The sequence below is a fragment of the Macaca fascicularis genome, chromosome 17 (assembly GCF_037993035.2).
Source record: "Macaca fascicularis isolate 582-1 chromosome 17, T2T-MFA8v1.1".
NCBI classification, from domain to species: domain Eukaryota; kingdom Metazoa; phylum Chordata; class Mammalia; order Primates; family Cercopithecidae; genus Macaca; species Macaca fascicularis.
In genome coordinates this window covers 11,042,778-11,067,550 of record NC_088391.1, presented here as the reverse complement: position 1 = coordinate 11,067,550, position 24,773 = coordinate 11,042,778, and the positions used below count along the sequence as shown (strand labels likewise).

Sequence of the window (24,773 nt, the reverse complement as noted above, 5' to 3'; positions counted from 1 at the left end):
TCTCTCTCCCTGGAGTGGTTCATTAACCCTTTTTCCTATCCCCTTTTTCTTGATGTTAAATGTTAACTTTGTTATGGGAAGTTTAATCTATAAAATTATATATTAAGTATACTATTAGGGTTTGCAATATTGACTCACTTGTGGAGTGGCTTGAACCTGTGTGCCTATGGCTCTACTGACTGAAAAGGAAGTACTGAGAATCAATTCCTTGGGAACTCCCATGTAGCTCATGGCTTTTGTGGCTGAAATAGCATCAGTAAAAGTCTGACATTGTGGAAAGACATAAACACATGTGGACCTGGTTATCCCTGACCTGGTGTCATGCATGAGGGCTTAGGTTTCTTTGTACAGATTCTAAAACCAAGGTCTTTTCTCTGAGAGCATCACTTGCATGATGGAGATCAATTTCTAGGCTACTGAACTTACTTTCAGCTTTACAAAGTGGTTGAGAAAGAATATGCTTATCTTTCAGGTTAGTCGCATCAAAATTCACTGTGTCCTACAAACAAAACTACTCATCTCTTGTTCTCAGGAAAGCAAGTTCTAGGTCTCTTATTGATGTGTGACAGATCACAATCATGGAGAGCAGTAGCCAGTCTAGCATGGTGCAATGCAACTCTGTATCCAGGATTTCCTTGCTGTGTTTACATTCTCTAGTTTAGAATTGAGCATTCTATTCTTGCTGTCAGACTACTGAGCTGTCCACTATCCTGGTGTGATATTATGATTTTATATTGATATGGTTTGGCTGTGTAAAAATGGACGAATACATATATATTGGTTTTCATCCAGAGTTCCTGGCTTTTAACTCCCATAGCCCTTGTTAGTCTTTTGTTATAATGCTGGGTTGCTTTATTAGGCCTCAGGAGCAGATCTCAGGAAACAGTCTCTCTCTGACCTTCTCCTGTTGACACAAGACTCTTTCAGTGCTGCTTCACCAGCCAGAAATCTCCGGTCAGCCAGCGGCACCTCTGGTCAGGGCCTCACTCGGCTCTGGGCTTGCCACTAGACTTGCTCTGCCCACTAAGCCTGGCAGGCTGCGCTTAGCTCATGTTACTGGCCCAGGTTCCATGCCTGCTGTGGCTCTGTGCTCAGCCCATAGCTGGGCTGGGCATGCTGTGACCAGCTTCTCCCTTGGGTGCCAGCATCTGGACAAGGGGTGGGGGACGCAGCAGAGCCTGAAAACTTGGAGATGCCAGCAACTGTGGAGCCGCAAGGGTTGTTACCCTTTTGCTCAGGGAGTCCTAAGCTCTGAGTCCCCAGGAAGCGTTGCAGCTTGTTCTTGTTATAGCTCATTCATTCCTACTATCTGCATGCTTCGGTGAATGGCGGTATGTCCCAGCTCATTTGGTCCTGCCGCCCCACTCCACTCGTGGCTCCTGGGCTGGCCCAGCCTCATCACTGCCAGTTCTCATCACCTGGGGCAGCTGCCTGGTACCAGCAAGGGGTGGGAGGATTACAGTGTTACAGCTCCAGCTCAGGAAATCCTGAGGTCTAGGCCCCCAGAAGGGCTGCCGCTCTAGTGAATGGGAGTGCGTCACTGCCCTCAGCTCAGTAAGCCAGTCAGGAAAGTGTTACAACCCTTTTCACTCTCACTGTTCAGCAGGTCCCAGGTTCTTGTCCCACGTCCAAGAAGAATGAGGTTACACACACACACACACACACACACACACACACACACACACACACACACACACTGGAGAGTAAGCCAGGTGTGGTATGGTTTTTTATTGAATGAGAGAACAGCTCTCAACAAGAGAGGAGACCCAAAGTGGATAGTCCTCTGTGTGACAGGGTGCCATAAGGCAGGTAGTCCCAATATGTGACTAAGTCTGGGGTTTTTATGGGCTCAGGATCAGAGAGTGTGTGCTGACTGGTCCATGGGTGGGCCTGGGAAAAGCACCATTTGATTAGCTAAAAGGCATTGAGGAAGTTCTCACTCCTGGCCGTGGACTCTACCCTGAGTTGATAGCCTGGCTGTCACGCTTCAGTCTGTCTTTGGCTTGAAGGTTGGGTTTCACTGGGGACCTGGCCCTTTCTGCCTAGGAATTTGTGTGCCTCTTGCTGCTATCAAAGTCCTTATACCTGCCCAAGGTAGGAATTTAATCTGACTGTAGGTCAGAAGACTCTAATTCCCGAGAATGTCCTGCCCCATAACCTAGAGGAAGAAATACTACACAGAGAGGCCAAGAATAGTCGAATAAGGAGGTCTTTCTGGGTTTAGAACATGTGCTTTTTGTTCAATCACATTTTTACATGGTTGCCAATCATGCCTATATAAGGAAACCTCCATAAAACCCCAAAAGGACAGGGTTCGAACAGTTCTTGGATAGCTAAACATGTGCAGATTCCTGGGGGTTGAGCACCCAATGGAAGCACAGAAGCTCCACATTCCTTCCCCCATACCCTGCCCTACATATCTCTTCATCTGCATCCTTGATAATATCCTTTACAGTAAACCAGTAAACATAAGTGTTTCCCTGAGTTCTGTGAGCTGCTCCAGCAAATTAAAGGAACCTAAAGAAGGGGCTGTGGGAACTCCAACTTAGAGCCAGTCAGTCAGAAGATCTGGAGGTCTGGACTTATGACTGGTGTCTGGGGAAGCAGTCTTGGGGACTGAGCCCTCAACCTGTGGGGTCTAAGGCTATCTCCAGGCAGATGGTGTCAGAACTGAATTGAATTAGAGGACACCCAGCTGGTAGAGGACTGCTTGTTTGCTGGGGGGAAGAAATTCCCACATATTTTGGGGTCACAGAAGGCTTCCTCATTGATTGTTGTGGTATAAGAACACACACACAAAAAAATGTTCTGAGAGTTTTTCAGGAACAATTGGTGTTAGTGAAGTGGGATTAGCTAGAATGGCTCAGGTTCAGAGAAACATTTGGTTTGAGAAAAGAAAGGATAAAAGTCTAGGGGATGAGATACCCTTGATTCCTGGGCAGCCAAATGATCACCCATGACATGGAGCCACAGTGCTCTGTTCAGTTACTAAAGGTAAAAGTTACCACTGGAATTTTGAGATGGAGAATTGGTTCACCAGAGGCACAAGAAAATGCAAACTAATCAGAAAAAAGCAAACTATTCAATCCCTTGATCACTGTTATCCATATTAGCTAAAATAAAATTAAAAGAGAGTGCTGGGTCAGACCCTGATGCTACATAAACCAAGCTTACATTTCAGTGAGTCTGAGCTTCAGCCACTAGCCTCGGAACCACTGCACAACGGCAAAATTATGCAGGAACAACAGAAAGTACCTCTGAGACCTGTGGTGACCAAGAGGATAGTCAATGTGGGAAAGGGAAAAACCAAATAATTATTGAAACTAGATGAATAGAGAAAACATTGATAGGCGTGAAAGTAAGAGGAAAAAGAAAGGGGAGAGCCATGGAACTCACCCCAGGAGGTGGACATATTTAGGTGGTTATTAAAAAACGGAATTAAGAAAATAGAAATTGATGGGGTTAAAAAACAAAGGTCTTAATACAACATTATTGAAGACTGAGTGGAGGAAAGGGACCCCCAGCTGATCTCTCAACATTTAAGGGCCCAAACCAGTTTGCTGTATTTCCCCCAGTTTGGAGAACTTTTAAAGACAAGAAGATAAAGATTAAAATGAGAAACCCAACCTAGAATTACCTGTTAGACTGGTTAATCAAGGTAACAACTAACAGAGAGGCCAGGGTCTCCTAGCGGGACTCCAGACTGGGGATCCAAAGCCTTTTGCAAAAGAGAGGGTAAAATGATCTTGTGATAAAACAGGGAAATTCCTGGGACTAGAACATAAAAGTGTAAGGGTTGTTAGGATTATGAAAGCTGGCATATTTGAACATACTTCATGTGAAATGGTTTTATCTCTTTTACCTGATTGCATTATGGGAAGAGACATTTTATCTGACTGGGAAATGTTCCCCCTATCCAGTACTGTAAAACAGAAGGTATGTAAATCCTTTGAGCAGCATTAATGGAACATGCTAAAATTGGAACCGGTTAGGATTTCCCAGGCCCACATAGTGCAGAATAGAAACGGAAGAGCTGGTGGGGACAACTTCCCCATTTGATATAGCCCTCTGCAGAGTACCTTCTGGGGCTTATGGCAAAGGTTTGTGAGTGCCTCCCAGCAATGACAACTAGGACTTTGAACTAGAGAATTTCCACTTGAAGGGCATTTACTTCCTTGCTACAGGACATTAACTGAGGCTACCCCTATGACTGAAGGACATAAAGTGATCTTGATGAAACCCCCTTTGCAAAGATTATGACAGTGAGAGAAATTTAGCTTGGCTGACTCCATCTTGCTTCTAGTCTCACAGGCTGGCTGTCTTTACTCATTCCTGGGCATAGGTCAAGCTAATCATGGCAGGAATTCAGTTTATAGTTTAACTTGGAAGGAAGGATGCTACCAGTCTCTCCCTAAAGCTAATCTCCTCCTTGCTCAGAGACCAAAAACTAATGAAAGACCACAAGATTAGGATCAGGGGAGGGGCCTGAACTTTGCTAAAGTGTATTTTTTATCATCCCTTACTGATCAAGAATCATGTGGACAGAGGTCACAAGACTTGACATTTCCCCAATTGCTCCTATAGATAACATTACTATTGTAGAACCTAAGACTGGTCTTTTGAGATGTTTTTCAGATTTTTGCCTTCTGGCAAAGAACTGACCCCACTCAGACCCATGACTCGTGACTCAATCGGCCCTGTGGTCCCCAACCAGAGACAGATTCAGTGTACAAGGACTGTTTTCCACATCCCTACGACTTCGTTCCCAACCAATCAGCAGTAACCATTTCCTAGCCCCCTGCCCACCCAATATACCATAAAAATCCTAGTCTCTGAGTTCTCAGTGCGACTACTTTAAGTAATAACTCCAGTCCTTCCACTTGGCCAGTCTTACATTAATTAAACTCTTTCTTTACTGCAGCATTAGAGTCTCGATGAACTGGTTTTATCTGTGCAGCAGGCAGGAAAAACTCATCAGACAATTACAATTATACCTGAAATGCCCAGGCTGTTTTGGGTGATGTCAGAGAAACACTCTAATAAGGGAGGCAATGCCCAAATGAGGCCCATTATAAAACAGAATTTGTATGGGATCATGCTACCCGGGGAAAGCAAGGAGGAGACCCTCACAAACAGAGGGCCACTTTTCTACTAAAACTGACTCTGGAACTATGTGAGGAGCCACTGGACTCTACAGTACCCTGTAAGCAGCTCTTGACTGACCAACCAAGAGCTACTTGGTTTGAGGATGGCAATTCCAGGGTAAATGAATACCATCTTGTTTAGAAGTTGCTACTTTGACCACAGGAGGTAAGAACAAATAATCTTGGTGGGCTGTATTGCATGCATTTTCCTAACAGTAATGGAAGAATTGAACACTGGTAGAAACACCTGTGTTTGGGATTTTACTAACTCATAGGCAGTGACCAATCACCTGCCCATACAGTCAGGCAAGAGGGCAACGGATACTTGGTCTGTTAAAAGGATGCCCACATGAAGCATGGCCCCATGGACATTTGAGGGGTGCATTAAGGCAGAACAAGTTAATGTCAATCAGAAGAGCCCGTTTCCAGGTTTGGAAGGTGACTGGAATTGACAAGCAGGTATCCCTGTGTACTCCCTTGAGGTGGTCACCTGGATCCATGAAATTAGTGGATATGGGGGTACGGCAGCAGGCAGAGATGAGCTAAATCTAGATATGTTCCTTTTGCATCAAGCCCCTTTCCAGGTTTGGAAGATGACTGGAATTGACAAGCAGGTATCCCTGTGTACTCCCTTGAGGTGGCCACCTGGATCCATGAAATTAGTGGATATAGGGGTACGGCAGCAGGCAGAGATGGGCTGAATCTAGACATGTTCCTTTTGCATCCTCTCAGGCACAAAATGCCAATAAGAACTGTTCTGTACACCAGCAAAAAAGACAGAGACTGATAATGACTATTGGGCAGATTCCCTGGTGCAAAGGCCCTAAACAAAGCTGGCAATACAGAGACTGATGCTAGTGGCCCTATGGGGCCACCAATGGGTCTTGACAGGAATAGACACTGACTGGCATGGCTTCTGCTTACTCAGTGGAACATGCAAACACTCTTGAGTACCATTTAAAAAACAAGTAAACAGAAGATATTGCATGGATCTGTATGGCCAATCGTCATTTCTTCAGATCAAGGAACACACTGTACAGCCTATAATGTCCAACAATGGGCACAGAGATAGTCTCCTTAGAATCATAGTTTGATAGACAAGTAGAACAGGTATTGAAAACACTGGAAACATAAAAGGCTGGCTTACATGCCTTCAAGAGTGTGTGCTCATACTCAACATGAGTGGGACTAAAGGAGTCTGCCCACGAGATGTTCCTGTTTTTCTAAAGCTGATCTGGAGAAGAAGGGATGAAGAGGATGCTGGGATGACTATGCAAATCTTGCCAAGCCAGGAGTACACTGGAATAATGACCATTTTTTCTTTATTCCCCAAATCAGCTCACTAAAACCTTTTCTTTCCCCCCTACCTGATGTAGTGGTCCTAGGACCAGGCCTGCAACTGCCAGTGCTGGAAGCAGGGCTGATTTCCAAGCAAAAAACCATAACTATGTTTTTAAACCTTATGTCAAAATTCCTTAGGGCCTGATGTGACTGGGTTGCTCCTTCACCCCATTTAGCAAAACTGGGGCTAAAAGTGAATGCAGCTATATTGCCTGGTGGTAAAAATAACCCACTAGCTGTGCACCTACGTAACTTTACCCTACCTGCATGGGAATGGACTGAGGAGGATGTACCTGCCAGACAAGCATTGTTGACTGCAATCTAAACCGGAACGGCAGTGATTCTGATGTCTCTTCCAAAGGTGAAAACATTTGGGTATTAACGGAGAGAAAGAGAAATAGCAGTTGAGGGTAAAGGAATGAATAATGGATTATAAATGGAGGGAAATCTAACATTACATTAATACCTTGAAAGACACTCAGAGAAACAGATGACATTGTCTCTCACCTCAGTTATAACAGATATCTAAAAAGGGAAAGCTGTTGTTTGCCAAGACTGCTCCAGGTTTGGAACCTGACAAGATTGAAAGGAAGCCTGCAAACCTGAGTGGACTCACCCTGGGAAATATTAATACAATATAATGAACTAGACTAGTTATTAATGATGCAACAAGACTCTAATGTGGCAATATCTTTTGAGTTATATGTTCTTTTGATGTAAGGTATCTGAAGACCAAGGGTAGACTGTGATATTAAGAAACATATATTTGGCTTTCAACACCCATTTGCTGACATACCAATCCTAAAATCTTTGGAACATCCAAATTGCTATCTTTTTGTAGGCTACTGTTCACTGACAGCTTCAAGATGGGACTCATCACCAGAAAGACAAAGGCATGATTAGAGAGTTGGGACTTCCAGTCCCACCCCCCAATCTCCTGGGAGGGGAAAGCAGCTGAAAGTCAAGTTGATCATCAATGGCCAATGGTTTAATCAATTGTGGCTATATAATGAAACCTTCATAAAGCCCAAGAAAGCAGGCTTCAGAGAGCTTTAGGATGTCTGAACATGTATGTAGAGGTTCCTGGAGGGCATGGAAGCTCCACGCCCCTTCTCTCATACCTCACCCTACACATCTCTTCATCTGTATCTTTGTAATATCCTTTATAATAAACTGGTAAATGCGAGAAAGAACCCCGACATGAAGTTCATCAGTCAGAAGTTCTGGAGGCCTGGACTTAACGACTGGTGTCTGGTGTATGGGGTGGTAGGGCAGTCTTGGGCACTGAACCCTCAAACTGTGGGAACTGGCACTATCTCCAGGTAGACAGTGTTAAAACTGAATTAGAGGACACCCATTTGATGTCCACTGCAGAACAGACTGATTGCTCGGTGGGTAGGAGAAATCTCCCTGCTCCACACTTTTGGTCACAGAAGTTGTCTTCTGTGTTGATGATTATTGCAGTGTGAGAACAGAGGGGAAAATAGGTCAGTTTTTTCCCCACCAACTAATCATTACGGAAATGCAAATCAAAACTCACACCCACTAGAAAAACAAAAACAAAAACACCCAGAAAACAATGGGGTTGACAAGGATGTGGAGCAACTGGAAACCTTGTGCACTTCTGGTAGGAATGTAAAATGGAACAACCTCTATGGGAAAACAGTGTGATGGTTCCATTACAAATAAAATTACCATATGATCTAGTCATTCAATTTCTGGGTGCATACCCACAACCCCATGTTGAGGGAGTGTCCATCAACAGATGAATGGATAAGCAAAATATGGGCTATCCATACTGTATCCATGGAATGTTATTCGGTCTTAAATAGGAAGGAAATTCTGCAATATGCTACGACATGGATAAATTTCGAGGACATTATGCTAAGTAAAATAAGCAAGTAAAAAAAAACAAGTACTGTATGATTCCATTTATATGAGGTACTGAGAGTAGTCAAAATCATAGAGGCAGAAAATAGAATGATGGTTGCCAGGGGATGGGAGTAGGGGAGTATAGACAGTTATTGTTTAATGGATATAGAGGTTCAGTTTTACAAGATGAAAAGAGTTATGGAGATGGCTGCACAACATTATGAATGTATTTAATACTACTAAACTGTACACTTAAAAATGGTTATGATGGTAAATTTGATGTTGTGTGTACTTTACCACAATAAAAAAAAAAGGAAAAAGAAACATATTGTGGATGAACCAGATGGTGACGGAAAAAAAAAGTTACATAATTTTACAGTGTTTTTCCATCATCTCTATTGAAAAACAGACCCTTCTTTTTCTTAGTATTTGATAGTCTACACTAAGAGAAGACTAGTAGCTGTTATGGAATGAATGTTTGTGTTCCCCCCAAATTTTATCATATGTTGAAATCTAATTCCCAATATGAAGGTATTTAGAGGTGGGACCTTTGGCGGGGGTGAAGAGATTATGGGGGTGGAGACCTCATAAATGGGATTCATGCCCTTCTAAGAGGCCACAGAGCTAGCTTGCTCTCTCTCCACCATCTAAGGATACAAGAAGTCAGCACGCTGCAACCCAAAAGAGAGCCCTCACCAGAGCCCAACCATGCTGGCACCCCGATCTCAGGCTTCCAGCCTCGAGAACTATGAGAAATAATTATTAAACAAAAAACAGGAGATGGCTGGCAAGATGGCTGAACAGGAACAGCTCTGGTCTGCAGCTCCCAGTGAGATCAGTGCAGAAGGCAGGTGATTTCTGCATTTCCAACTGAGGTACCTGGCGCATCTCATTGGGACTGGTTGGACAGTGGGTGCAGCCCACAGATGGCGAGCAGAAACGGGGTGCGTCATCTTACATGGGAAGCACAAGGGGTCGGGGAACTCCCTCACCTAGCCAAGGGAAGCTGAGAGGGACTGTGCTATGAGGAATGGTGCATTCTGGCCCAGATCCTACGCTTTTCCCACGGTCTTCACAACCCGCAGACCAGGATATTCCCTCAGGTACCTATACCAACCAGGTCCCTGGGTTTCACGCACAAAACTGGGCAGCCATTTGGGCAGACACCGACATAGCTGCAGGAGTTTGTTTTATACCCTGGTGGTGCCTGGAATGCCAGCGAGACAGAACTGTTCACTCCCCGGAAACGGGGCTGAAGCCAGGGAGCCAAGTAGTCTAGCTCAGCGAATCCCACCCCCACAGAACCCAGCAAGCTAAAATCCACTGGCTGGAAATCCTTGCTGCCAGCACAGCAGTCTGAAGTCCACCTGGGATGCTTGAGCTTGGTGGGGGGAGGGGCATCTGCCATTACTGAGGCTTGAGTAGGTGGTTTTCCCCTCAGAGTGTAAACAAAGCTGCCTAGAAGTTCGAACTGGGTGGAGGCCACCACAGCTAAGCAAAGCTGCTGTAGCCAGACTGCCTGTCTAGATTCCTCCTCTCTGGGCAGGGCATCTCTGAATGAAAGGCGGAGGCCCAATCAGGGGCTTATAGATAAAACTCCCATCTCCCTGGGACAGAGCATCTCGGGGAAGGGGTGGCTGTGGGTACAGCTTCAGCAGACTTAAACGTTCATGTCTGCTGGCTCTGAAGAGAGCAGTAGATCTCCAAGCACAGCACTAGAGCTCTCCTAAGGGACAGACTGCCTCTTCAAGTGGGTCCCTGAATCCTGTGCCTCCTGACTGGGAGACACCTCCCAGCAGGGGCTGGCGGACACCTCATACAGGAGAGCCCCAGCTAGCATCTGGTGGGTGCCTGTCTGGGACAAAGCTTCCAAAGGAAGGAAAAGGCAGCAATCTTTGCTGTTCTGCAGCCTCCACTGGTGATACCCAGGCAGATGAGGTCTAGAGTGAACCTCCAGCAAACTCAAGCAGGCCTGCAGTAGAGGGGCCTGACTGTCAGAAGGAAAACTAACCAACAGAAAGGAATAGCACCAACATCAAAAAAAGGACATCCACACAAAAACCAATTCCGAAGGTCACCACCATCAAAGAGCAAAGGTGGATAAATCCACGAAGATGAGGAAAAACCAGTGCAAAAAGGCTGAAAATTCCAAAAACAACCAGAATGCCTCTTCTCCTCCCAAGGATAACAACTCCTCGCCAGCAAGGGAACAAAACTGGACAGAGAATGAGTTTGACGAATTGACAGAAGTAGACTTCAGAAGGTGGGTAATAACAAACTCCTCCAAGCTAAAGGAGCATGTTCTAATCCAATGCAAGGAAGCTAAGAACTTTAAAAAAGTTTTAAATATCAATGGCCTAATCCATCAAGTGGAAGAAAGGATAGCAGAGATTGAAGACCAGCTTACTGAAATAAAGCGTGAAGACAAGATTAGAGAAAAAAGAATGAAAAACAAACAAAGCCTCTAAGAAATATGGGACTATGTGAAAAAACTAAATCTATGTTAGATTGGTGTACCTGAAAGTGATGGGGAGAATGGAACCAAGTTGGAAAAAACTCTTCAGGATATTATCCAGGAGAACTTCCCCAACCTAGCAAGACAAGCTAACATTCAAATTCAGGAAATACAGAGAACACCACAAAGATACTCATCCGGAAGAGCAACCCTAAGACACATAATAATCAGATAATAATCATAATAATCAGATAATCACATAATAATCAATTCACCAAGGTTGAAATGAAGGAAAAAATGTTAAAGGCAGCCAGAGAGAAAGGTTGGGTCACCCACAAAGGGAAGCCCATCAGACTAACAGCGGATCTCTCAGCAGAAACCCTACAAGCCACAAAAAGAGAGTGGGTGTCAATATTCAACATTCTTAAAATAATTTTCAACCCAGAATTTCATATCCAGCCAAACTAAACTTCATAAGTGAAAGAGAAATAATATCCTTCACAAACAAGCAAATGCTGAGAGATTCTGTCACCACCAGGCCTTCCTCACAAGAGCTCCTGAAGGAAGCACTACATATGGAAAGGAAAAAGTGCTACCAGCCACTGCAAAAACATACCAAATTGTAAAGACCTTCTACACTATGAAGAAACTACATCAACTAACTGGGAAAATAACCAGCTAGCATCATAATGACGGGATCAAATTCACACATAACAATATTAACCTTAAATGAAAATGGGCTAAATGCTCCATTTAAAAGACACAGACTGGCAAATTGGATAGAGTCAAGACCCATCGGTGTACTGTATTCAGGAGACCCATCTCATGTGCAAAGACACATATAGGCTCAAAATAAAGGAATGGAGGAAGATTTGCCAAGAAAATGGAAAGGAAAAAAAAAAGCAGTGGTTGCAATCCTAGTCTCTGTTGGGAAAACTGGCTAGCCATATGCAGAAAACCTTCTTACACCTTATACAAAAATTAACTAAAGATGGATTAAAGAGTTAAAGACCTAAAACCATAAAAACCCTAGAAGAAAACCTAGGCAATACCATTCAGGACACAGGCATGGGCAAAGACTTCATGACTAAAACATCAAGAGCAATGGCAACAAAAGCCGAAATTGACAAATAGGATCTAACTAAACTAAAGAGCTTCTGCATAGCAAAAGAAACTATCATCAGAGTGAACGGGCAGCCTACAGAATGGGAGAAAATTTTTGCAATCTATCCATCTGACAAAGAGCTAATATCCAGAATCCACAAAGAACTTAAACAAATTTACAAGAAAAATACAAACAACCCCACTGAAAAGTGGACAAAGGATATGAACAGACACTTCTCAAAAGAAGACATTTATGTGGCCAACAAACATATGAAAAAAAGCTCATCACTGGTCATTAGAGAAATGCAAATCAAGACCGCAATGAGATACAATCTCACAGCAGTTAGAATGGCAAGCATTAAAAGTCAGGAAACAACAGATGCTGGAGAGGATGTGGAAAAATAGGAACGTTTTTATGCTGCTGGTGGGAGTGTAAATTCAACCATTGTGGAAGACAGTGTGGCGATTCCTCAAGGATCTAGAACTGGAAATACCATTTGACCCAGCAATCCCATTATTGGGTATAAACCCAAAGGATTGTAAGTCATTTCACTATAAAGACACATGCACACTTATGTTTATTACAGCTCTATTCACAATAGCAAAGACTTGGAACCAATCCAAATGTCCATCAATGACAGACTGGATAAACAAAATGTGGTACATATACACCATGGAATACTATGCAGCAATAAAAAAGGATGATTTCATGTTTTGCAGGGACATGGATGAATCTGGAAACCATCATTCTCAGCAAACTAACACAGGAACAGAAAACCAAACACCGCATGTTATCAGTCATATGTGGGAGTTGAACAACGAGAACACCTGGACACAGGGAGGGGAACATCACACACCACGGCCTGTTGGAAGGTGGGGGGCTAGGAGAGGGGTAGCATTAGGAGAAATACCTAGTGTAGATGACGGGTTGATGAGTGCAGCAAACCACCATGGCACATGTATACCTGTGTAACAAACATGCACATTCTGCACATGTACCCCAGAACTTAAAGTATAATTAAAAAAAAATACTACCAATGTTATTGGAAAATGCCAGATAAAATAATTTTAAAAATCCATTCTGGCAATCTGTATCTTTTAAGTGAAGCATTTAATCCAGTTATATCCAAGGTTAATCTTGATATCTGAGGCTTTGTCCCTGTCACACTGTTTACTGTCTTCTAGTTGTTTTACAAATTCATTCTTTCTCTCTGTTGTTGTGGTTTGATGAAATTTTGTCAGATTTCCATTTGATTCCATTCTCTGTTTTATAAGACCTGTGAGTTTTATATTTTCATGTGTTTGGATGATAGTATCAACCTGTTGTTTCCATGTTCAAGACCCCTTTGAGCACTTCCTGTAGGGCCAATCTAGTGGTGACAAATTCCCTCAGCATTTCCTTGTCTGGGAAAGATTATTTCTCCTTTATCTATAAGGCTTATTCCGGCAGGATATAAAATTCTTGGCTCACAGCTTTTTTCTTTCTTTCTTTCTTTTAGCACGATGGCTAAAGTGCCAACTCATTCTCTTTGGCCTATAACATTTCTGCTGAAAAGTCCACTATTAGTCCTTTATACGTGACTTGATGCTTTTGCTCTTGTAATTTTAAAGATCTTTCTTTCACTTGAATTTAAACATTCTGAATATAATATGCCATGTGAAGTCCTAATATGCCATGTGAAGTCCTTTTTTCAATGTATTTACCTGAAGATCACTGGATCTCCTGTATCTAAACATCTCTTTTGCTAGATTTGGGACATTTTCATCAATTATTTCCTTCAGTAGGATTTCTAAACTTTTTGATCTCTCTTTCCCCTCAAAAATATTGATAATTCATAAGTTTGGTCATTTTGTGTAGTCCCAGACATCTTGAGGGCTGTTTTCATTCTTTTTCATTTTTTCCTTATTTTTGTCTGGCTGGATTATTTCAAAAGATCTGTCGTCAAGTTTTGAAATTCCTCCTTCTGCTTGGTCTACTCTATTACTGAAGCTTTCAAATGTATTTTGTATTTTCTTTAATGAATTTTCAGTTCCAGAATCTGTTTGGTTTTTTAAAGATATCTGTCTCCTTGGTATATCTCTCATTCATTCATATCTTGAATTCATTTTCTTATTTTTGTACTGGTTTTCACATTTCTCTTGTACCTCAATGAGGTTCTTTAAAATCAATATTTTGAATTCTTTATCTGTTATTTCAAGGAATTCTTACTGATTGGGATCTGTTCCTAGAAAATTGTTGTGGCCCTTTACTGGTATCATATTTTCCTGCTTTTTCATGTTTCCTGTTTCCTTCCATTGATATCTGCATATCTGGTACTGTTTTTCCAATTTTTAAAAATTGCTTTTGTAGGGGAGAATATTTTTCCTGAAGATGTATATATGTTGTTGGTTAAGTAAGACACCTTGGCTTTCATTTTTGGTGCTGTTGTAGCGTGGTCTTTGTGTGACTTTTTCAATAGTACACAGTCCACGGTATGTGTAATTTCCTCAGTGGCTTAGGGTATGGTTAGTAGCCAAAGCTGTGAAATTTTGCTGGGGACTTGGATGCCAACTGAGTCAGTCTTTGGGCCCCAGTGGTGGCAGCAGAAGGGTGAATATGCGTGTTTTTAGGCCCTATAGTAGCTTATGCTGGCTGCAGTGTTACAGAGTTCTGAATGGTTGATTCTTGGGCCTGCAGGTGAATTGCTTGCTTAGAAGCTAGTAATGAGGGCAGTGGGCTAGATGGGTAGACAAGTTGTCAGCCCCCTGAGTAGCTGGTATGATATGAATGATGGCAGCAGTGGTGGTGGAGCAACCCAGAGACCCAAGAGGTCCATGTTGGTGTTGCAGGTAGCTGCAATGGGTTGAGCATGCTAGTTCTCAATTCCACAGCCGCCCAGAGCAGGGCAGTGGGTACTGCCGTAAGTGTCCATTATGGCATTCCTGGAGGTGGCTGTTCTCTGCTCTTGTGTTCATGGTGTGCCTGGGGTTCACTGAGACTCTTGGATCTGTCGGTTTACAAGTTTCATTAAATTTGAAAAATATTTCTTTAAATACTTATGTGCCCCTTCTCTTTGGAGATTTCAATTGTATATATTCAAGGCCACCTGAAATTGTCCCACAGCTCAGTGATGGTGTTAATTTTCTAAAATTATTTTTTATCTTGGTGTTTCACTTTGGATAGTTATTATCGCACTGTCTTCAAGTTCACTGATACTTTCTTCTTAAATGTCTGATTTGCTATGAAACCCATCCAGTGGGTTTTTCACCTCAATCAAGAATGTAGTTTTCATCTCTAGAGGTATGATTTCAACTTATTTAAGACTAAGAGACATTCCATGTCTTTTTGAACACATGGAACAGAAGTATAATAACTATTTAATAGTAACAGCTTAACAACTTCTAATTCTAACCGTGTATAAATTCTGAAACCATTTCAATAAGCTATTTTTTTTTTCACTTCTGTATTTTCCTGCTGCTTTATATGCCTGGCAACTTTTGATTGGATGGCAGACATTATGAATTTTACTTCATTAGATGTTGGTCATTTTTGTACTTCTGTAAGTCTTCCTGAGTTTTGTTCTCAGACACAGGCTATTACTTAGAAACAGTTTCATTTTCTTGTATCTTGCTTTTCAGATATGTTAGGCAGGACTAGGAAAGTGCTTAGTCTAGGGTTAACTATCCCCCCTATTGAGGCAAGACCCTTTTACGTACTCTTTTCAATACCTTATGAATAGGGGTTTTCCAGCCCAGGCCTGTGTGAGTGTCAGTAACCATCCCCTCTAATCTGGTTGGATCTTTCCCCAGCATCGGGTAGTCTCCTCACACATATGCACTGATCAATACTCTACTGAATACATAGGGGGCTCTTCACCTATCTCCAGTATTCCCTTTCTGTATAGCTCTCCCCTCTCTGGTACTCTGTCCTGCAAACTCTAATAGCCTTGGTCTCCTGAGACTCTGGTCTCCATCTTTTCCACCCACAGAGTCTGTCAGGTTCCATCTGGTGCTCCCTCCCTAAGCAGTAACTTGGAATTCTCTTAAGGCAGTCAGCTGTGGCAGTCACAGAACTTACCTCATTTGCTTCATGTTTCTTTTAGATCATTTTCCTTTGCACCTAATATTCAGTATCTTAAAAACCTTTGTTTTATATATTTTGTTCTTTTAGAGGGTTGGTTCAGATAAAAGGGTAAACCCTGTCCCCGTTAATTCATCTTGGCCAGAAAAAGTACCATCTAGTTTTTTGAATATGAATATATGTAGAATTTAAAGCCATTTAGGATGAGAATGACTCCTTACCTTATTAATGTATCATCATCCACAATGACTAACCATGCTGTTTTGTCCTGGCTATGATTCAGAAATCTTTCCAATATGGCAAATGTCTTTCCACAATGACCTAAAAAAGGCAAGAAAAAACTTACAATGTATTATTTCCTATAAAATATATAGAATTCATTAATTTCTTTTGAGTTTTGCAGTGTTGTAAGAGCTTACACACCAACATGCAGCTTAAAAGTTCAAAATTTTTAAAAATAGCCTTTCTAATTTTCACAGACACATTGAACCAGTAGGAACTTTAGAGATAATGAAAGTCAAGTCATTCATTTCACACACGAGGAAATGGAGACTTAGAGAGATTAGTGGAATTACACAGTCACACAGATAATTTGAGGCAGAGATAGAATTAGCATCTTCAGTCTGGGCAAGACAGTTTTAAGACTCACAGCAATGAGCAGTGGTATCCTTTCTTAGATACGCTTATTCTGAAGGAGGTGTTAGAACCCCAGGCACCACTGCCACAGGGAAGCAGCAGTGCAAAGGTGGACGCTTATACCTCTATTTATTTTGTAAATATTTACTACCACTAAGTTTCTAATATGCCAGATACTGTGGCAGGTACTAAGATATGCACTGAAGGATACAGTGCTGAGTAAGACAGAGTAACAGTCCTTCGGATACCAATAGATAAATTGCAATGCTTTAATGGTAACTGCTGGGACCAAAATAAAACACTTGGGAAGAGCAGTCAAATTGATAAACAGGAATATGCCCCCTCATTTTAATTATTTGGTGACACAGTGGAGAACAAATATTAACTTATATTAATGACTATCAAACCACTCAATTTGACCTTTATTTTCTTTACTCTTGATCTCTGTGTATTTTTAACCATTACAATATGTATGTTTGAAAGCCATCTCAAATCCCTTTTAGAACAAATATACATATAGGCAATAAGGTCAGACTAGAAATGAAGAAATCAAATAAGGAAGGTATACGTAAATACATGATTATTAAACCCAATCTAAAACAGTTTTTCCAAATCAAACAGCAACAGACAGACTCAGCAATACACTTAACCTTGTCAGAAGAACTGGTAACTACAGAAATGGCATATCTGATTCTACACTGTACTATATTAATGAAAGAATTATGAGTGACACTAACATAAAATAATTAAGATAAACTGTATATAACATAATCAGTTTGCTACTTTTTTTCTTTACTCATAAAAGGGCGTGGGGAACAAAAAAATAAAGAAAAAAGGGTGGCAGAAATACTGGATAAAACTTAAGATGAATAAAGACTATTTGAAGATGAGGTGGCCAAATTTACACTTCCATTTTTGACACAATTTTTAAAAATTTTTATAGATTTAAGAGGTACAAGTGCAGTTTTGTAACATGGGCATATTGCACAGTGGTGAAGTCTGGGCTTTTGGTGAAGCCATCACCCGAAGAGTGTCTATCGTACCCAGTGGGTAATTTCTCATCCCTCACCCCTCTTCTACTTTCCCACACCTTTTGGAGTCTCCAATGTCTACCATTCCACTCTCTGCATCCTAAAAAGTGTTTTTAATTAGAAAGCCTGCAATTTAAAGAGAAAAGCAGGTTTATTTCTAACAATTTACTAATTAAAATCTTAACATATAGAATAGAGTTTATTCTACATATAACTAGTGTAGAATGTGATTAGGTGGCACTCACAGGTAATACAATATGTGAACTAGACTATAATACTGACAAGGATAGAAGCTTTGTGTGGGAATATGACAAATCAACTTTAAGCACCCCATCATGACCACAAAGAATTATGAAGGTATGAAAAATCTATTGTTAAATTCTGTTGGAACTATCACGTGCTCAATTATAGGATACAGTCTACTAAACACCTGCAACGCTTTGTACTATAAAGCCCTTAGTTTGAGAGAACCAATCTATATCCATGAGGGAAGAAGGGAAAAAAACTAGTATGAGGCAAAAATTATAGCACTTACAAAACATTTCATTTTTATCCTAACCTAATTTACTGTATTTACAGAATGGGGGTGTTTAATAAGGAGACTAGTAAGAATTATGGACTCACCTCTATCTGTATTAGGAATTCCCAAATCCACAGTAGGAATGGAATTTTCAGTATAGTCACTATAGTATTCAATGAGACTTGCTTGGCTCTCCCAAGTCTGCTTAACAATAGGTACTGAAAAAATTACAGAGATGACAATCACCGGCACAGTTACACAAGAAAGCTTAAAAACTCAAAATGGCAGTATAATCATCTACAAAGGAAGAGAAACATTATTTGTTGTTCTCCAGGTGTTCCAAGAGTTGCTTGCTTCCAATCCTGAGAAATGCCAACGTTGTTGACTAAAACCCTCTTCTTGAAGCATTTTCAACATTCTCTAGAGTAAAGCATTTCTCATTCCTGGTGATGAATGCAGTTACTTCCATATACTGACAAATCTTCTAGTTTGATTATGCTATTGTGTTTACATTAATGTTAACTTATTTTTCTTTTACCATGGAGCGTGGTAAGAGAATATCCATCCCTCTTACCATGAAGCATGGGAAGACCTTTGCAAACTATGCATGTCCCCACCCAAAGATTCTAAAGAACCACCCAACCCTACAAAGGGCATGACCTTGCCAAATAAGAATCACTGCATATGATGACTGATATTACGATGTTGTACTTTTGAAAAATGTGGAAGTAATAACATACAAAACTACTACAGGCTTTAAAATTCTATCATTAGCAGCTAAATGTTTTAACACAAACACAACAGAAAGCTGTCCTGGTTTTCTGTATTTTTGCTTTCGATGCTCAAAGATAGCTCTGTCTGCAGACCCGACAGAGAGCCTTACCGCTACTTGATATTAATTCACCTGACCACGTAATTATTTTCTTCCACACGTAAAAAACAAAGTACTGCCTATGCATCTCTGAAGTTTAAAAAGCGGTTTCTTGTTTTTTCAATAGAAAAAAATCATTTAGATATTATATACTGTTAATTTAAGAATCAAAACTCTGATGAACCAAATCTTCACTTAACTTTTGAGAAGCTTTATCAGACCATGTATCTGTCCCCTGTTCCCAACTCAAATAGAAATAAATGCAAAAACTGATGTTTCAATGTAAATTTTGAGTGTTTAGCTAGTAAGTAAGCAAATTCTGAGTCCAGTTCAGACAGCCCTTAAACAGAAAATACGAAAGTGCATCATTCCATAATCATTCATTGGCTTAAAAAAAAAAAACTGAGTTCTGCACATCTACTAAATTATTACCAAATTACCAGTTATATATTATTTTCATATATTAAAATATAATTTTTCCACAACCATAAAAAACAGATAGTTCTAAAGGTTTCTACATGTCAAAATGGTCAAAGATGTACTAAACAATAGATAGGGCTACTGGGGGACAAAAAAAGGAAAAAAGAAAGTTTAAAAAATTTTACTCTGTTCTACTTCCAAATTTCGGCACAACAAAAATGTTAACCTTGGCACTGCTGTGGCAGTTTGCTTTGCATATAAGAAGCAACAGAACTTACCCCGGAAAGGGCTCCCTGCAGCTTGCAGCCACTACAAGTTCACACTGCTGGGTAAAATATCCTCCACTACATAATGCTGGAAGAAGCTGTGAGGAAAGGTCAAGAACTTTCCTCAGTGCCCCAGCAAGAGCCCTGCAGGCTGTGTGAATTTTGCTTTCAATTTGCTCAGCCTTTAGGCCTTCAGTCCTTTTTTGCTCTAATAGGTTTATTAAACAGCACAGGTGTTTCTTCTCAATTAATGGATTTAAATAAAATTAAAATCAAAATCAAGGGTGAATTAGCGCTTTTGCTTTCTCTTTTACTTTGAAACAGGTAAAATAGAAATTACACTAAAGGGCCGGGCGCGGTGGCTCAAGCCTATAATCCCAGCACTTTGGGAGGCTGAGGCGGGCGGATCACGAGGTCAGGAGATCGAGACCATCCTGGCTAACACTGTGAAACCCTGTCTCTACTAAAAAATACAAAAAACTAGCCGGGTGAGGTGGCGGGCGCCTGTAATCCCAGCTACTTGGGAGGCTGAGGCAGGATAATGGCGTAAACCCAGGAGGCAGAGCTTGTAGTGAGCTGAGATCCGGCCACTGCACTCCAGCCTGCGCAACACAGCAAGACTCCGTCTCAAAAAAAAAAAAAAAAAAAAGTAATTACACTAAAGGTAAGAATTAATGTGTGTATGACTCATTTCCCAACACCTGGCACAGTGCCTAGTACATAGTAGGTACTCAATAAATAGTTGAATGAGGACTGAATGTTGTAGGCATTTCAATAAAAGGCCCAGGATTATTTGTGGAAACTTGTTAAAGGAAGGTTTTATTCATAAAGGCAATTCAGCCTTTGATTAATCATTTTAAAACAAGCCAACCATTTAAATATACTGAGATATTATGATTCTTTTTTTTTTTTTTTTTTTTTTTTTTTTTTTTGAGACGGAGTCTCGCTCTGTCGCCCAGGCTGGAGTGCAGTGGCGCGATCTCGGCTCACTGCAAGCTCCGCCTCCCGGGTTCACGCCATTCTCCTGCCTCAGCCTCCCGAGTAGCTGGGACTACAGGCGCCCACAACCGCGCCCGGCTAATTTTTTGTATTTTTAGTAGAGACGGGGTTTCACTGTGGTCTCGATCTCCTGACCTTGTGATCTGCCCGCCTCGGCCTCCCAAAGTGCTGGGATTACAGGCGTGAGCCACCGCGCCCGGCCGAGATATTATGATTCTATAACACCTAAAGCATTCAACAGTTTGTACATCTCTCCCCTTGTCAATACAACCTCCATGTGTCTGTCGTACCTCTTAGCCGTAAAGGATTTAAAGTCTTCCAAAAAAAACAGCTTAAGGCTTTATTTTCAACCACGGTTTTAATTCTAAATTAAACTTTTAAAATAATGGCCTATTTTATTAGCATCACTTAAATTCTAAAATGAATTCATTCTATTGTTTACAAAATATTTTATATTGTATTGAGGCACTGTATTCCTAAAGATATTAAACTTTGAGAAAATACTTTAATAAGTTACCTGACACATTATCTCCTTTTCAATAAAGAAGCATACTTCCTATCACATAATAATAGTGAATGCCTCCTTCAAGAAAGTTTGTCACGAGATAACTTAAACTTGGAGCAAAGTAAAAAAATTTTACTATAAAAATGCCAGCTGCACAGATGGCATAAATCTTTCTTAGAGCTTTCTAGACTCTAAGCAGAAGACGTGTCTCACTGTGAGGACAGAACATGCATTTTTACCCCCAGGGAAGTGACTTGTAAAGCTGTCTCAGGTTATAAATGAAAATGAACTTGACACTTGAACATTTTATTAAAACTACCACACCATCGAATGTGAATAGTTTTTATTTTAAGGAATCCACTATTTTCAGCTTGCAGATGGCCCTTTTGTCTCAGTATGCAAGTCAGTGGCCACAAAATCAGACCCTGATTGTACTTCTCAGGAGCAGATTAGGGACACACACACACGAGTGTGTTCTAATTCCTCATTTTAAAGACTAAGGTGTACCTAAGCCTGAAAAGTATCCCTCCCGGATGACCTAACACAACATTGTAGGGCCATCTGGAACATCAGCTGTTCAACAGCCAGGGAAAGGCAACACCTGACTCCTCTCCTCTCTTCAGTCATTGATCTAATCACCTCATTTGATTAGAGTCTGGCCTTCTATCTGCTGTATTCGAATTCAAGCCTCGCCTTTTAAGTAAGCAGATTGTACCACAGTACGTGTAAGCCTCTTCCGTCAGAGAGAACACCAGCCTCCTAACACCCCTTTCAATCAGTTTGTTCAGATTTGCCTCTAGACAAGACGACAGCAGTAAAGATAGCAAACAGTTTTTTTTTTTTTAAATCTGAAAGGAATATAGTGCTAATTTTTAAGAGCTCAGGAAGCTATGGAAAGGAACTAAAGGCTGAGCAAACGGCAATTTAACCTCTTTAATTAGAGGCAGACTGCAGGAGAGTGTCCCACCACCCACCATTTGATGAACAAAACCAGTGGCTGCCACGGGGTACATGAGACATGCACGCAAACTGCATGGCAAAATGATCCAAAGAAAATTCTTAAGGTTTTCTGACAGCTCAGGTCCCACAGTGGGAAACACAGAACCCAAGACGAAGCAATCAAGCTGAATATTAAAACATCAGAGATCATTTCCTTGTTTAAATATCATTTTACATGCTATGCCCAATTCATCACCTTATGTAATCATTCCCAAGTTTCTTTAAAACCCTACTAAATGCTTGCCCCTCAGAGGGTGTTGCTGTTTCAACTATGTCAATATGGATTACTTCCTTGAGTCAAAAGACAGAATATAGTTTTGCTTTGTGTTCTAAGAATGCTATGTTTTACTTAAGTCAGAATCCAGACAAAAGCAATTACATAAATGTGTCATTGTTAAGCAAAGAAAGTACAACATTTAAAATATTTCTTTTCATTTTGAAACTTGGTTTTATTACCAGTTCTTCCATGAGAGTATAAAAAAGAAATGCAATCTGTATTTTCCCTTGCTGTGACTAGGGCCTTGAACACAACACGTTCTGTCTCTCCTTCTCATCCCGGAAGGTAACCAACACTATAATGAGCCAGGAGTGGGGGCCATCACCACTCAGTGCCAGGGGACACTGTGCCCACAATTAACAGTACAGCCCACTGTCAACTTGGCAAAGACAAGCACAGTTTCTCTAGATTTTTTTTCCTTCATCATTTGGCCTTTATGACTAAAGTATTTCTACCATAGAGCACACAGGGAAAGGAAAACGAAAAAAAAAAAAAAAAATCCAACACCCCAGACCATGTGTTCTGCTTGACTATAGCAGTGACATGCTCAGACAGGAGTGGCAGTCTTAAATTCTCAGCTCAATTTGTATTTTAGATCCTGTGTGGGTTTCAATTCCTTGCCATACCCATTGCTACTAAAAATGGAAAGCCTACTTTCGCAGCTTCTGGCCAAGTCAAAACTGACCTTGAGCGTAGCAGGACATCAATGTGAACACCAAAGACTATTTATCAAGTATTGAGTTTGTAATACATCCAAGGAGATTACAGTATAGCTGTGCTGTGGTAGATTTAGGAGCCAGAAAACCTAAGTTCTTGGCTCTGCTACTCAGTAAGATACAAGAAACTGGGCCAGTTGTGTATCATTCCATACTCAGGTTTTTCTACAACAAGTGAATAACAATAATTATAACACAAGGAAGTGTCAACATGAAATTAGATGATAGAACATATGTGAAAAACACACCAGAAAATGTAAAAAATATTAGCAGTTAGAGGCAGTTAGTGTGGTGTTATCCTTGTAACCGATATTACTGGATAACTCTTTGGGCCAACTGGTGGCTGGACTAGGCTTCTAAAATGAGGGGCAGAGCACAGTGGCCTGGCAGGCTACATGAAGTCATGCAAAATGGACTTCAAAAAGTCACTGAAATCCTGTTGCCTTAGACTATCTTTTCAAACAAACATATCCAAGTTGCAAAATGGTTTACCACAGAAACCCAAATAAGAAAACTTCATGATACATTTTAGGCCTCATGCTTCAATGACACCAGATTCAAATTAACAGCAGTAAATCAATGTATCTGGCTTTGGAAGGTTTGTTTCTAATGCTCCTAGCAGGCTTTTAAGATTTTGTAATTTTTAAAGACTTTTGAGTCAAAATTCAAATAGAAAAGGATTTCATGAATATCTAAAAAGAGTATCTCAAACTTATACAAAATAAGAAAGCAGTAAACTAGATTCAAAATTACTAAATCAAAATTAACAAACTATTTTTTTTCATTTCTGTAGAATATAAAAAATACAAAAGGGAGTGTCCCTAATTTTACTGCGTCACTGTGACCTGAAAAACGTGTTTCAAAGAAAAAGTACCAGCACCACTATCCTTAACATTCATATTGTGAAAATAATCACTACTCCAAGTGTAGCTTCAAGATCAATTAAATAAACTCAAACAGTTCCTGTTTGCTGTAAAAGAAATAAAACAAAAAGCAGTATAGTTCATTTCCCCAATACCTATTTAAAGAAGGTATTTGTCAAAATAATCCCAAAAAACCCTTCCATATTATGAAAAAAGTAAAAGGATATTAAATTTAGGTTAAATTTATGATAGAAAATTTTAACTGCTATACTGATTCTTCATAGTATCTTAGGACTCGTTGTATAACAAATGTATATATTCACTTAGGCTGATTTAATAGGATTTGGAATTTAATGTGGCTATTTTAGGCAAATACGAAGGTTTACAGTTAATGTATTTTTAAGATATAATTGATTATAGCTCAATTTTAATTGATGTTGATGTCTTAGACAATACTATAATCTCAAATTACAATATTATTTTATTTGGAAAACATCTTCCCCTTTAAAATATAATTTGTATGTATCATATTATCACATAAAATACATAAATGAACTTCCTCAGTAGTTCCAATCCCATGAAAATGACAGTTGGTTTAGAAATCTCTCCTACATAAATATCACATTCTTGGTGAAATCGACAGTCTTTTCATGAGAAAAAAAAAAATGCACTAAAATTAGAAAATGCAAAAGAC

General features: G+C 40.5%; 1 protein-coding gene across 3 annotated transcripts in view; it reads right to left on the bottom strand.

Moving 5' to 3' along the window:
* The window catches only part of B3GLCT (beta 3-glucosyltransferase), a 120,633-nt gene that overhangs the window by 19,744 nt on the left and 76,116 nt on the right, over positions 1 to 24,773 (bottom strand). For all 3 annotated transcript variants that reach the window (XM_015439125.4, XM_005585593.5, XM_065533132.1), the window contains exons 11-12: positions 18,268 to 18,381; positions 16,198 to 16,297 (exon numbers count right to left, since the gene is read on the bottom strand). In XM_015439125.4, coding sequence (XP_015294611.3) covers positions 16,198 to 16,297; positions 18,268 to 18,381 — 214 coding nt within the window. The remainder of the gene's footprint in view (positions 1 to 16,197; positions 16,298 to 18,267; positions 18,382 to 24,773) is intronic.